The sequence below is a fragment of the Salvelinus namaycush genome, chromosome 36 (assembly GCF_016432855.1).
Source record: "Salvelinus namaycush isolate Seneca chromosome 36, SaNama_1.0, whole genome shotgun sequence".
Taxonomy (NCBI): domain Eukaryota; kingdom Metazoa; phylum Chordata; class Actinopteri; order Salmoniformes; family Salmonidae; genus Salvelinus; species Salvelinus namaycush.
The window spans coordinates 11,212,166-11,223,792 of record NC_052342.1 but is presented as its reverse complement, the minus strand read 5'-3'; the positions used below and the strand labels follow the sequence as shown (position 1 = coordinate 11,223,792).

Genomic DNA, 11,627 nt, shown 5'->3' with positions numbered 1-11,627 from the left:
GTAGAGTCTAGAGAAAAGGAGGCCTCGTTTCAGAAATCATGTGTAAGCAATTGTCAAAAACTGTAAATAGAATAATACTTGTTTGTGCAGAAACAGGAAGAGCGCGAACGTCCAGTGAGGGATTTTTATTTTTTATTTGCGCCAACAAAGAAAAAGGGAATTAATGTTGTAAAAATAATTACTTGCTTATTTGAAGAAGTAATTAAGTAACTGATAACCTAAATTGAAAAACGAACCCGTTAAGTTTCTCGTTACCACAAAAAAAGTAATCTGAGTACTCCCAACAATGGTCACATCCTGTTCATGAATACCCTATATTATTTTGAGTGGGACAGCTGAAAGATGTAGCGACAGAGAGGAGTGGGTAGGAGACTGGCTGATATGATGCGAGTGGCCGCATTGTCGCCAAAAGGTGAGGGGCGCCATCTCGCTCGCCTAGGGGAAGCAGATTTGATTTATCAGCTCGGGCAGTGTAACCTTGAGGTGTGTTATAGAACTGTAACTTAGACTGACATAGGATGTGAGTGGTGATGGAAGACTACATAGAAGAGACCACAGGTGCAATGTCATGCGGCAATGGATCCTTCACTGTAGATCAAGTGCAGACACTTATTCAAGCGTTTCTCTGTGAATATGTTAAAGCAATTTGTGTCACTCAATCACAAGGAAAGGGACAAATTCAGCAGGAAAAGCAGCAATGCAAGCATAAAATCATTAAAGGAAAACTGAAATAACAGCATTATGCTTTACATAATTTTATTTACCTCAAAAAACAACTAATACCAATAATCAAATGTCATCAGGCAAATACAATTTCACTCATACACATCAATGTATGTACAGCTCCTATACTGTATTTAGTAGCTCTGGCAAGTATGGTTGACTTATTTTAAGTGCAGTTTGAAGATGGGCAGAATACCTTGGGCATGGGCCAACCAGTTAATCAGAGAAACGTGTGTTTTCGCCACAAAGAAGTAGCTAACTTGCCCTAAGCGGAAAACCAAAATACCTCCTTCCCTCACTCTGACCCTAATCTGACCCTAACCCACCAAAAAGGACTTGTGGGTAGCAAACCAGGAAGCGTCTCGGGAGACACAGCAACAGCCAGAGTTTCAAAGGTCATCGGACTCCGGGATAAGCATGGGAACCAGCGGCACTGTGGGAAGGATAAGTGGGGCGCTGGTCCCCGCCCAGCCACAGGCCACCCTGTTGAATGTGGGCCTCTGCACTGCCGGCTCCGCCTGGAGCTCGGGGTACAGCTCCGGCATGGGGTTGTTTTCCACCTCGGGGGCCTTGAACATTGGGGCCGGTCTGGTGGACTTGCCTCCGAAGCCTCTGAACGGAGTAGCCACCCTGGAGATAGATAGAGGATTGACAATGTTAATGTTAACCTTGCACCACTAACAATGCAGAGGGAAGTGACAGATTTGCTCATCCCATCAAAGGTATGAGCCACTGTCTGGAGGACATGTTCTGTTGAAATGATAATGCATGGTATGTCTGTTGACTATGTTGTGACCCAGATAAAGGAAAGCATGTCAGTGGACTCCCTTCATCTACTACAAATGTGTAAAATCAAGTTGACATTTTAGTACATTTCGACATAGAAGACATTGAGTATGTTATGCTCATTACAAAATCACGTTGACATTTTCCGAAGTCAGAAGTGTTACACGCTGCGCAAGTACTATTTCAACCAAGGTGTGGTCCGGGTCCATCATCAGCTATACCTGTTGAAGCTCTTGTACCCTGGTCCTTCTGGCTTGGCCTCGGGCTCTTGCAGGCAGGTGACGAGGCTATCGGCCAGGGAGGGGTCGTGGTGGTAGATGGCCTGGTCCCAGGGGGAGTGGTAGGACTTCGGGAGGCATGTTCTGTTGAACTTCTCTGGTTCCATTTCTTTCAGAGGGCCACCATAACCTGGGCGAAAGAGAGGGAGAGAGAATCTGGTGAAAGGGCCCTGGGATTCCACATAACCTTTCTTTGGTACAGCTTGTGGTTCAAGAAGTAGAGTGAGTGAAAAAGAGGTGGGGAGGGATAGAAAGACGGAGAGAGAGAATTAGTGAGAAACTGCATAACAGCAAAATGATGTAATAGACTATTAGAAATGATTCACAATGACCTTTGAGGCATCCATCAGGCCATATATATTATACTACCAACCTGATTTTTCCTAACACAAAGCTCAATATAAACCCCATGAAGCACCGCATGGGTCCTCCCTGTGTTGCCTCCAGGGGAAAATATGGTCAAGTTTCACAGTGAACCAACAAGAAGGACTTCTTACTGTGTGGTGTAAGGGTGACAGGGAAGGCCTATCCAAAGAACTATCCTTCAAAACGAGTGTTCTTTGCCAAGGGCAGCTTGCAAGCAGGTGTTACATAACGTGGGGTGTTGCGCTGTCACGTCCAACCTTCTTATAACAAACAATCCCTCTTCCTGAATTGATGGTTGCTCGAGAAGGAAATGGGAAAGACCAAACATTGGCCCCTCAGGGGAGTTCTGCTGTTTTTCACAAAACGCACACCACAAGAGATTTACACCGGCCACATAGAGTGCTCACGTGCATGGTTGCGCATTTAGTTGCTCCAATGTGTTGTGGGAAATGTACTGTGACTGCAGCACTTCAGGAAACACTGGGGGTTGGAGGAGATAAGAGGATGATTTGTGTATAAGTGACATGGTTGCCCCAAAGCTTGGTTAGTAACAGAATTACGCTTTGACTAAGGACATTTTTTTTTTTTTTTACTTTAAAATATATGCCAAACAGAAACCATTGATTTAAAAGTTTAACAAACCATACAACTCCATGCACAAGGACTACTTTTAAAAATGTCCACTGAAAAATGTACAAAAACGAATGTAGTGGAAGAACTGTACAGATGCAAACTTTGGTAATGGAATTACGGTAAAATCTCCCTCATGTTTTTATGCAACCAAAAAAAACTTAAGTATCTGTTCCGAATTAAGGTATAAAAAATATCTGCAAAAAGAATGGGGTGTCCGTTATGACATGGCACCTTGACTTTGAACTACAGTAAGTGAACTACAGTTTTGGTTATTGAACTACAGTAAGTGAAGTGGATTTACACCCAGTAACGGAATTACATCATGGGTCCCTGATCTGTACTGCACAGACATGCATAATTATGGATATGAATATCATTCTCCTCATGTTTCACAATTTTTGACATCACAGCGCAACACAGCAGAACACAGTGAAGTACCGTGTAGTACAACACAGCAGAACACAGTGAAGTACCGTGTAGTACAATACAGCAGAGCATAGTAGAGTTCAGTACTGTATTGAGCTCCACTCACTGTACTGTGCTATCCAAACTCTATGATAGGTTCAAATTTGGTCCGGTCCGTCTTTGGACACCAAATTTCAACTACTTTTCAACATCCATGGACGGCCAGTGTCGGTCGGTGCTCAGTGGGTGAGGATGCTGGTTAAAGTAAATGGAAAGAGAGGGGGCATTAGGTGTCAGTAAGAGGTGTCAGTAAGAGCTGGGAGAGTTTACATTCATTGGAAAGTAGAGAGGCAGAGAGAGGAAGGGGTGTTCCAGACTGGTGATTAGACAACCAGATGAGAAAGAAAACACTTCTGATCTTAAGAAAACAGTTCGGATCTTATATGCTAAGACTTATATCCAGTCAAGAAACTAACCCTAGCCCCTTACTGCCTAGACAGGATTTTACTTGTATTAAGTAATATAGTCATAGCTCAACCTTGCCCTCTGATAGGCTAGGTAGGACTTTGTTACTAGGAACGCTCCTTTATTCACTCATGGTGCTGTATATGTATGGTCCAGCTGGATATAACAAACAATGAAATGCTTTGCTAAGGCTTCATAGGGGAAAGCATTGTATTCTTGTGTGGAATCTTCTGGCTCAAGGGCATGAGCCATCTTTCTTCTTCTCCTCCTCCTTGTTCTCCCTCTCCCTCTTTTTCTCTTTCAATGGAACCCCCCTAACTTTCTGTATCTATCCATCATTCTCCCTCTCTCTTTCCCCCCTTACCCTCCCTCTCTTTTTACTGGCGACCATGGGCATAGTTTGATAACAGTCCAGATTCCCCACAGGAAATGTATAGAGTATTTCCTGTGTCCACTGCTCGCTGTCCCCTGATACCATCAGGGAGAGACTGGCTCTCAGATCATGCTCGCACTCCCAATCCAGCACCGTCAACATAATATGGACACCAGTTTAGCCGATGAGCACATGGAGACAGTACGTGTTGCTATTTCGGGAACATACGACTACGCCACCACCTTGAGGGGGAGTCGGAGGAAAAGTCAGTGGATACAGCATGGAACATTTTGGATGGACCTTGTGTGCAATTGACCAATAATGTTGAAATAAATGGGAAATCATAACAGTCACAAACCACAGTTGGGTCACCTGCTACAGTCCTCCATTCCACTGGCATATTGTTACAGTGCCTTCGGAAATTATTCAGCCCCCTTGACTTTTTCCACATTTTGTTATGTTAAAGCCTTATTTTAAAATGTATTCAATATTTTTTTTTTGCTAATTTATAAAAATAAAACACTGAAATATAATATTTACATAAGTATTCAGATCCTTTACTCAGAACTTTGTTGAAGCACCTTTGGCAGTGATTACAGCATTGCGTCTTCTTGGGTATGACGTTACAAGCTTGGCACACCTGTATTGGGGAGCTTCACCCATTCTTCTCTGCAGATGCTCTCAAAGCTCTCTCAGGTTGGATGGGGAGCGTTGCTGCACAGCGATTTCCAGGTCTCTCCAGAGATGTTCGATCAGGTTCAAGTCCGGGCTCTGGCTAGGCAACTTAAGGACATTTGGAGACTTGTCCCGATGCCACTCCTGCGTTGTCTTGATTGTGTGCTTAGGGTTGTTGTCCACGTTGGAAAGTGAACCTTTTCCCCAGTCTGAGGTCCTGAGCACTCTGGAGCAGGTTTTCATCAAGGATCTCTCTGTACTTTTCTCCGTTCATCTTTGCCTCGATCCTGACAAGTCTCCCAGTCCCTGCCGCTGAAAAACATCCCCACAGCATGATGCTTCCACCACCATGCTTCACCATAGGCATGGTTTCCTCTAGACGCGACGCTTAGCATTCATGCCAAAGAGTTCTTTAGGTGCCCTTAGGAAAAATGCAAGTGGGCTGTCATGCTTTTGACTGAGGAGTGGCTTCTGTCTGGCCACTCTACCATAAAAGCCTAATTGGTGGAGTGCTGCAGAGATGGTTGTCCTTCTAGAACAGGAGTGGGCAATTCCAGTCCTCGAGGGCCTGATTGGTGTCACAGTTTTTCCCCAGCCCCAGCTAACACCCCTGACTCCAATAATCACCTCATCTTGATCTTCAGTTTAGAATGCAATTTGATTAATCAGCTGTGTTTTCTAGGGTGTGACACCAATCAGGCCCCCGAGGACTGGAGTTGCCCACCCCTGTTCTAGAAGGTTCTCCCATCTCCACAGAAGAACTCTGGAGCTCTGTCAGAGTGACCATCCGGTTCTTGGTCACTTCCCTGACCAAGGCCTTCTCCCCCGATTGCTCAGTTTGTCTGGGCGGCCAGCTCTTTGAAGAGTCTTGGTGGTTCCAAACTTCTTCCATTTAAGAATGATGTGGGCCACTGTGTTATTGGGGACCTTCAATGATGCACATGTTTTTATGGTACCCTTCCCCAGATCTGTGCCTCGACACAATCCTGTCTCGGAGCTTTACGGACAATTCCTTCGACCTCATGGATTGGTTTTTGCTCTGACATGCGCTGTCAACTGTGGGACCTTATATAGACAGGTGTGTGCCTTTCCAAATCATGTCCAATCAATGGAATTTACCACAGGCGGACTCCAATCAAGTTGTAGAAACATCTCTAGGATGATCAATGGAAACAGGAAGCACCTGAGCTAAATTTAAAGTCTCTTATGTAAATAAGGTATTTGTTTTATTTGTTTATAGATTTTAAACATTTTCTAAAAAACTGTTTTTGTTTCAACATTATGGGGTATTGTGGGTAGATTGCTGATAAAAAAAAGTATATTTAATCAATTTTAGAATAAGTCTGTAACGTAACAGAATGTGGAAGAAGTCAAGGGGTCTGAATAATTTCCGAAGGCACTGAAACAATATGCCAGTGGAATGGAAGACAGTAGCAGGTGACCCAACTGTGGTTTGTGACTGTTATGATTTCCCATTTATTTCAACATTATTGGTCAATTGCACACAAGGTCCAACCAAAATTTTCCATGCTGTATCCACTGACTTTTCCTCCGACTCCCCCTCAAGGTGGTGGCGTAGTCGTAAGTTCCCGAAATAGCAACACGTACTGTCTCCATGTGCTCATCGGCTAAACTGGTGTCCATATTATGTTGACGGTGCTGGATCGGGAGTGCGAGCATGATCTGAGAGCCAGTCTATCCCTGATGGTATCAGGGGACAGCGAGCAGTGGACACAGGAAATACTCTATACGTTTCCTGTGGGGAATCTGGACTGTTATCAAACTATGCCCATGGTCTCCAGTAAAAAGAGAGGGAGGGGAAGGGGGGAAAGAGAGAGGGAGAATGATGGATAGATACAGAAAGTTAGGGGGGATCCATTGAAAGAGAAAAAGAGGGAGAGGGAGAACAAGGAGGAGGAGAAGAAGAAAGATGGCTCATGCCCCTGAGCCAGAAGATTCCACACAAGGATAAAATGCTTTCCCATATGAAGCCTTAGCAAAGCATTTCATTGTTTGTTATATCCAGCTGGACCATACATATACAGCACCATGAGTGAATAATGGAGAACGCGCTCCTAGTAACAAAGTCCTACCTAGCCTATCAGAGGGCAAGGTTGAGCTATGACTGTATTACTTAATACAAGTAAAATCCTGCCTAGGCAGTAAGGGGCTAGGGTTAGTTCCTTGACTGGATATAAGTCTCAGTCTAAATTAGGCTTGCTATCAGGCCAGGCCAGGCTGCGCTACTTTTAATTTGGACCAAGGCTTTTTATTCTGTGTGCGATTCAGGTGATACAACACACATTTTCAACTGATCAAGGCTGACTCCAACGTCACTGGCTCACCCGGTTATAAATCATGCTAATGACTCCACTGACCTCCAGGCTACTGAGTCATAAGGGTCATGGGGTCATGAGTTTCGAGCAGAGGTTATTTCACAGTTGCAGCACCCACCTGGTGCGATGTTGTCTGGGTTAGGGGCTGTGCTCAGGTCAGGCATGTTCTGGGGCGTTTTAGACAACTGCTGCTCCACACTTAAGCTGTTTTCTTTGGTTTCCTGACTCTCCGTTTGAAGAGTTACACCATTCTAAGGGGAGAGGGAGGGAAGGAGAGGGAGAAATACAGTTTAGAGCATGGGGTCAAAGAGATGGAGAGAAAGAGTGAGGGAGAGCGAGAGGGACAGAAAGAGGAGAGGGGGAGAGACATTGAGAGGTCAGTGAGTGTCTTATGCAGAGCCAGTAATATAAAGAGCATTGTTTTCTCATGCTTGAATATCCTGTGATGTGGTCCACAGTGGGTAACTTTCATCTTCCCAGTGATATTTGGAATGATTTACGCCAGGACTTCCTCAGGAAATGTCGACAACTTGAAATAGCAGTTCCCCTTTGCCCCCAATGGTAAACAAACTGGGGGGAGATATTCTTTTTAAAAGAATTTCATCATATTCAAATATATTGTAAATATATTCCAAACAACCTGTCATACTATGACGCCCTCTGGTGGCATTTTCTTAGCGACTTTCATTAGATACATTTAAAAACTATTTAAAAAATTAAAATGTCCTACAAACACATGCTTAGTACTGATAGAAACTTAATAACCGTGGCATTCTATTACAGGTGTACAGCAACAATGTGACTATTACAGAGCCAGAGAAACAGCAGGCAAAGAAAAGCTAAATAAAATAAATATTTTGGGGGGGGGTTTGGTTCCAAATTGTCCCCATGTTGGAGAATAAGAGAATTTAAAGTCTAGATTTGAAGTAAAATATGTCACCAATTACCATTCAGAAAAACATTGTCATATCTTTTACCTGATGGTGGCGCTCTACACATTTGCAAATTCCCATAGGAACACAGAATGTTTTTTTTTAAACAGTTGAAACCAGATGCATCTGGTTTGATCTGGTTTGGGTAATACCTCACCTCAAGCCTGACATCCGATCACCCTAGTGATCGGGACTTTTGAGTTATTCTTTTTTGTTGTTGTAAATAACAGACAGAGAGGCGAGGAAACCCTCAAACTTATTTTCCCATTCATATTTCTCATTGGAAACGAATGAGATGGATCAACATATGCATTTGAGGCAATGTCATATTAAATGTGGATCAAGAAATAAATGCATTGCATTACGATGACTACCAGGGTCTACCCTTTCCACACATACAAAATTTTTGCACTTTTGGTGACTTGACCTAAACTGCATACTCTATGAATATGACCATAGCTCATGGGGGCATTCTTATGACATCACCAGCAGTAAGATTTGAGCTCAATTTTCAAAAAGACAAGGGCTTTAGCTTTCAAATGATATGTCACTTTCTTAAGCTCCGGAGGCCCGGTACCGGGCCCAAAACAACACTCAGAGTTGAACAGGTATGACTGTGTGTGTACATTCCAAAGGCTCAAGCAACTATCAGAGGAAGTGTACTGCATGACATTACTGTTGTGTATGGTACGTCGTACTGTACGTTATGGTTTACAACAGTGTGCTGCTTTACGTATGAATGGGTTGTCAGAATGAGTGGCACATGTCATAAAACATCAGAGTGATGTACAATGTGAAACCGTGCAGATGTGCGTTCTTCTCCAGCTAAGCTAGATATAACAATTACTAAATGCAAAGTAACAGATTATTAGACCCTTGGCATTTGGACTTTCTGTTTTAAAAGCTATATGGGAAATGTCCCTATGTGGCCTAAGTAGTCTAGTAGCTTACTAGGGACTAAAATCGACTATAGGGCCTATGTAGCCTATATTGCTGCGAAGACGATGACTTCGTACACTGCCCATCCAAACACAAAGCATGTAAACAGGACTTTGACGTATGCCCGTTGTAAGAATATCACACCTATTATGCAAGTCCAAGGCCTTGTCCAGAAACAACCCATATGTCCTGCCCCCTATCCTCTATGACCGCATTATAAATCTTCATGTAGCAATATACGATAGCAAATCCACCTAGCCTATCAAAGGGCAGAGCTACTATAGATCTACTGTACTCTATACAAGTGCCTAGGAGGTAGGGTCAAGGGGTTGTTTCTGGAACGGGTCCAAGTCTTGAGCAGCAGTAGGGCTGCAGTCTGCAATGCATTTCAAGTGCCTATGCATTTTATTAGGAAATTAGATATTGTGTTCCTCAATTTCTTTTTTTTAGGACCATAGCCTGCTATAGGATTGGGGAGAATAAATCACTAGATGTACTAGCCGTGCAGAACAGTCTCCTACAGTTCAACAGCTGATAAGTTACTGATCATGTAGAAAATGCTTATTGATAATGGTCTGATTGAACCGTTTAATGGAAACTCTGAGCCTTATTTGCGTCTCTCATCACAATCACATAAAGTACCAAAACAACTGGTAACAGTCATCACCCTCATCGCTCAGTTTCCCTTAAATGTTCTTGTTGAAACAGCAACTTTGTTCCAGTGTTTTGATTGTCCTTGTAGTTAGTAGTTAGTGTTCACATTCAAGGGTGCACATGCAAGTGGTTTGTGTTGCTTACATTGATCTGTGTGTTGGTTACATTCTGGATGTTCTCGAAGGTGTATTTCTCGGAGCGCCTCTTGCGCTTTTCGAAGAGGAGGGAACCCCTGTTGGAGGCCAGAGACAGCTCCTCCAGCATCACATCCTTAGGGACACTCATCTTCTTCCCCAGGTCCATCTCTGCATCTGGAAGAGACACAACAGCTCTGAGAAAGTGTGTGTGTGTGTGTGTGTGTGTGTGTGTGTGTGTGTGTGTGTGTGGGGGGGGGGGTTCTGGTGTGTGTGTATTGTGTCATACTGTACCTCACCTGTATATGCCCTTATTATGTGTAGTTGTCGGTTTATCTGTGTTTGGCTGAGCTAATGTCCCATACTCCATTACTTTTAAATGACCCTATTATGCAAATTCTGTCAAAGTAGTTTCTCATTATACTGACAATATGCACATTTTGCTAATTACATTCTACTGATTACCTTTCAATGTAAAACACATTTTACACATTCCCAATACCCATCTCACTGACTTAGTATACACTGAGTATACAAAACATTACATTGAGCAAGCTATGATCCCTTATTGATGACCCTTGTTAAATCCACTTCTATCAGTGTAGATGAAGGGGAGGAGACAGGTTAAAGAAGGATTTTAAAGTATAGAGACAATTGAGACATGGACTGTGTATGTGTGCCATTCAGAGGGTGAATGGGCAAGACAAAAGATTGAAGTGCTTTTGAACGGGATATGGTAGTACAGTAGGTACCAGGCACACCGGGGTTTGTGTCAAGAACTGCAACGCTGCTGGGTTTTTAACACTCAACAGTTTCCTGTGTGTATCAACTATGGTCCACCACCCAAAGGACATCCAGCCAACTTGACACAACTGTGGGAAGTATTGGAGTCAACATGGGCCAGCATCCCAGTGGAACACTTTCGAACACCTTGTAGTGTCTATAACCCGACAAATTGAGGTGTTCCTAATGTTTGATATACTTTGATATAGTGTATACTGTCAATATGAGTAATGATGAATCATTTTCTCGTGTCAGCCAGCCTCTCATGTTGGCCCCCTGGTTTGCGATTAATACCTAATGCATGCTGATCATGGAGGTGTCATAGGCCTATCAAATCAGCCAAAGCAATCTAGCCTGCCAGAATATGCTTCAGCTGTCAGTGACCCTCAGGCCCCCCCATCCCTCCCTCCCTACCGCGACAAGCCATGCAGTTGTCCACGCCCAGAAATAGCTTGTTCAAAGGACAACGACAAAGAGATTAGTTACTTTGAGCAAATAAAATTCTTATTTATATACAGGGCCTTAGATGGTGGCGAACTAGATGATACACCGCTACAAAGCGAGAGTGTTCAGTGTGTGTGTCAGAGGAGGCTGGTGGTGGGAGCTATGGAATTAATGGAACGGCAACAAACATGTGGTTTCCATATGATTGACACCGTTCTATTCATTCTATTCCAGCCATTACAATGAGCCTGTCCTCCTATAGCGCCTCCCACCAGCCTCCTTTGGTGTGTGTGTGTACATACGCGTTTGTGTTTGTTCACAGGCACTCACGTGAGTGTATTTATGTCTGTGCAGTATGTACACTATGACTGCAGTTACATTTATTCAGAGAGTGAGAGAGTACCTTCAGGACCCTGTATCTCCCTACAGATGGCTGCTGCTTGCAGCTTCCTCTCATTGGTTGTCATGGTAGAGAACTGTGACATTGCTGTCGCTGGGGAAACACAATATCACAAGGGACAGCATGTTACGGCACACCTTGTTCAATGACAGCTAGCTTAACATCACCCCAAAGGAGGCAACACTGTGCAGCATGCTATTGATCGCTAACATTACACTCCCCCTGCAACACACAAACACGCGCCGGAGCCGGTTGCATTTATTGGAGGCGCTAAAAGGGCAAAGTTAGCACATCCCTTTAA

At 43.7% G+C, this 11,627-nt stretch overlaps 1 protein-coding gene across 1 annotated transcript; it reads right to left on the bottom strand.

The window, feature by feature from the left end:
• Window positions 1-735: 735 nt before the first annotated feature.
• On the bottom strand, window positions 736-11,411 carry LOC120030688 (myozenin-2-like). Its single transcript, XM_038976138.1, has 5 exons — window positions 11,330-11,411; window positions 9,710-9,876; window positions 7,159-7,291; window positions 1,731-1,917; window positions 736-1,353 (listed from the first exon to the last, which is right to left on the bottom strand). The coding sequence occupies exons 1-5, from the start codon at window positions 11,409-11,411 to the stop codon at window positions 1,113-1,115; spliced, it is 810 nt and encodes a 269-aa protein (XP_038832066.1). The 3' UTR covers window positions 736-1,112.
• Between the last annotated feature and the right edge of the window lie 216 nt (window positions 11,412-11,627).

Bases quoted from the DNA above. Each gene is read 5' to 3' on its own strand.
- LOC120030688 (XM_038976138.1), bottom strand. From the start codon at position 11,411: ATGTCACAGTTCTCTACCATGACAACCAATGAGAGGAAGCTGCAAGCA. The intron at 9,877-11,329 runs GTACTCTCTCAC...TGTCTCTTCCAG, and splicing joins GGAGATACAGGGTCCTGAAG to ATGCAGAGATGGACCTGGGG. The intron at 1,354-1,730 runs GTATAGCTGATG...ATCTATCTCCAG, and splicing joins GGGTACAAGAGCTTCAACAG to GGTGGCTACTCCGTTCAGAG.